The sequence below is a fragment of the Neophocaena asiaeorientalis genome, unplaced genomic scaffold, assembly GCF_003031525.2.
Source record: "Neophocaena asiaeorientalis asiaeorientalis breed wild unplaced genomic scaffold, Neophocaena_asiaeorientalis_V1.1 scaffold531, whole genome shotgun sequence".
Taxonomy (NCBI): Eukaryota; Metazoa; Chordata; class Mammalia; order Artiodactyla; family Phocoenidae; genus Neophocaena; species Neophocaena asiaeorientalis.
Genome location: NW_020175542.1, coordinates 808809 through 811008, shown reverse-complemented (window position 1 = coordinate 811008; position 2200 = coordinate 808809). Strand labels below are relative to the sequence as shown.

Below are 2200 nucleotides of genomic sequence, written 5' to 3'. Positions count from 1 at the left end.
CCAACCCCGTGCTTTGCAAAAGAGTACAGGGAGGTGACCTTTGCTTTGCATTCATCCTCCAAGAGTATCACAGAAATAAAGTGGAGAATGCTGTGGACTTCTCCTGTGAAGACTGCATTCAGTCTAGTTACCCATGAATAACCAGCCGCTGGATTAACTCACTTGAGAAGGAGTGTTTCAGGGGGGCTTAGTCTGCCGTTTGATTATGTGACCAGGCTGGTTCATTTCAGGTTTATGGAAAGCCCAAGCTGGAGTATTCTGTACCCTCTTTCTGTGGATGCTTTTATAGCTTCTCTATTGCAAAGGAAGCCTTCAAGTTAATGAGGAGATATCCTGAAGTGTGGTCGGTGGCCTGCCTTGGAGAGATGTGAATTAAAGATCTCTAACACAGACCTAGTCATGCTCCGTGATACCTACAGAATTTCTATTTAGGGAGCATTAGGATCCACAATGGGGTGTGGTGGTCGTGGGAGACTTGTCTTGCGAGGGCTTTATAGTTTTTGCATAGCAAGCCATTTTTGTTGTTGCTGTTATCCAAGTGGTATATTTGGGATTATTTTTTTCAGGAGAGCTGAGAAAGCTCCTTCATCCGACCATCCCTCAGCCCTGAGCCACAGTGGCTCCTCCAAACATGCCCCCCTTGGCCTTCTATTTGAAGCGGGTAGCAAAATGATAATATATTCCAGCACCGAAAGGTCATGTTTTTGCTCCTCATAGCACATTGATCTCTGTCTATCAGCCCTGCCTAAAGTAAACTCGGCATTGTGAACAGCGCACACCAGATCGCTCACAAAACCCACGGCTGCGCAGTAATGTGCCAGGGCGTTTGGCTTCTCACTACAGGTGTTTTCTACTCTTTACTCACGGAGCAGCGTTAATGCTTTTCCTTCGGTTCTGAGAGCCAGACAGTGGAGTTCCTTTAAAACATTATTTTGAGAATTATTTTTACAATACAGAGAACGGCTGATGGTAGCTGACACGGTGCCCCCTCGCTGCCGTCCGAGAGTGAGGGGTTGCTTCGCATTTTCTGATGCCTATTTTCATGGTCTCGGGATAGCAGCGGCCGGCCAGGCTGCACAAAGTCAGCCCAGTTCTCCGCTTTCTAAGGGGTCGCGGCGGCTGTTTACACACCCAGCGACCAGCAGAGGCGGCGCTCGGCCTCCGCGATAACAAAGGCAGCTGCCGTCGCATCCAGCCCGCGCGGTGGCGAAGGAGAGCGGGTTCCGGGAGGGAAGTCCAGAGCCGTCTCCTTTCTGAAACCAGGGTGGGGAAGGTGGGGAATCGGACCACGGGCAAGTCGGAGGCGTGGGCGCTTTCCCGGGCTGCGGCGGGGCCGGGAGGGCTACGCCGGTGCCTCTCTGCCGCCGACACCAGGGACTGCAGCATCCCCGCCCCGAACAGTCCCTCGCGCCCCCTGGTGGCGGTGGAGCAGGCTGGCTCCGCTGCGCTCGCAAGTCACCAGAAAAAAAAAAGAAGAAAAAGTGGGTGAGGCAGATGCAAGGAGGAAAATCAATAGGGATAAGAGAGAAGAGGGAGGAGTCGCGGATCAGCCATTCTTGTCTTACGGGGTCCCAGCTGGCACCGCAAAAGAAAGGAAAAAAAAAAAAAAAGCCCGGGCGTGAACGCGAGTGGAGGAGGGTGTGTGTGGGGGGGTCGGGGGTGAAAGGGGGACCGGGGAGATTTACTATTGTCTCTGGCAGCCGCCGCGGGAGCCGGGGAGGGGGGCGGAGGCGAGAGGAGGAGGCGGCGGCCGCGGCCAGCGCACCATTCGCTCCACCTGATCTTGGGGCGCTGTGCGCTGAGGAAGGCGCGGGCGAGCAGGAGTAGAAGAAGGAGGGAGGGAGGCAGCTGCTGCAGCCACCGCCGCCACCATGTCCTACCAAGGCAAGAAGAACATCCCGCGGATCACGGTAAGTCGGACGCCGCCGTGGCTCGCTAGCTCCTGGCCGGCTGCACCGCGGATGGGGGCGGCTTGGATCCCGCCGGCTTCCCTGGGCTGGTACCCGGAGAGGGACGGGGGCCCGGGGCCGGGGCGGGGGGGGTGGTGTGTGGAGAGCGGTGGTCAGTCCGGCCGGCGCGGCGGGGCGCCACCCAGACGGAGCGACCCTGGGATTTGGGGAAAATCAAACAAAGAGGAAACCAAAACAGTGGCGTGGAGAACTTTGGATTATTTATCTTCCTTCCTCACCACCCGGTACTT

At 56.4% G+C, this 2200-nt stretch overlaps 1 protein-coding gene across 3 annotated transcripts in view; it reads left to right on the top strand.

Moving 5' to 3' along the window:
- Positions 1 to 2200, top strand: part of DPYSL3 (dihydropyrimidinase like 3) — a 112472-nt gene that overhangs the window by 45378 nt on the left and 64894 nt on the right. The window contains exon 1 of one of the 3 annotated variants that reach the window (XM_024731401.1): positions 1844 to 1910. The exons of the other annotated variants lie outside the window; for them this stretch is intronic. Within the exon in view, the coding sequence (XP_024587169.1) occupies positions 1872 to 1910 (39 nt within the window). The 5' untranslated portion in view covers positions 1844 to 1871. Of the gene's footprint in view, positions 1 to 1843; positions 1911 to 2200 lie in introns of those variants that run through there. 3 annotated transcript variants of the gene reach the window in all.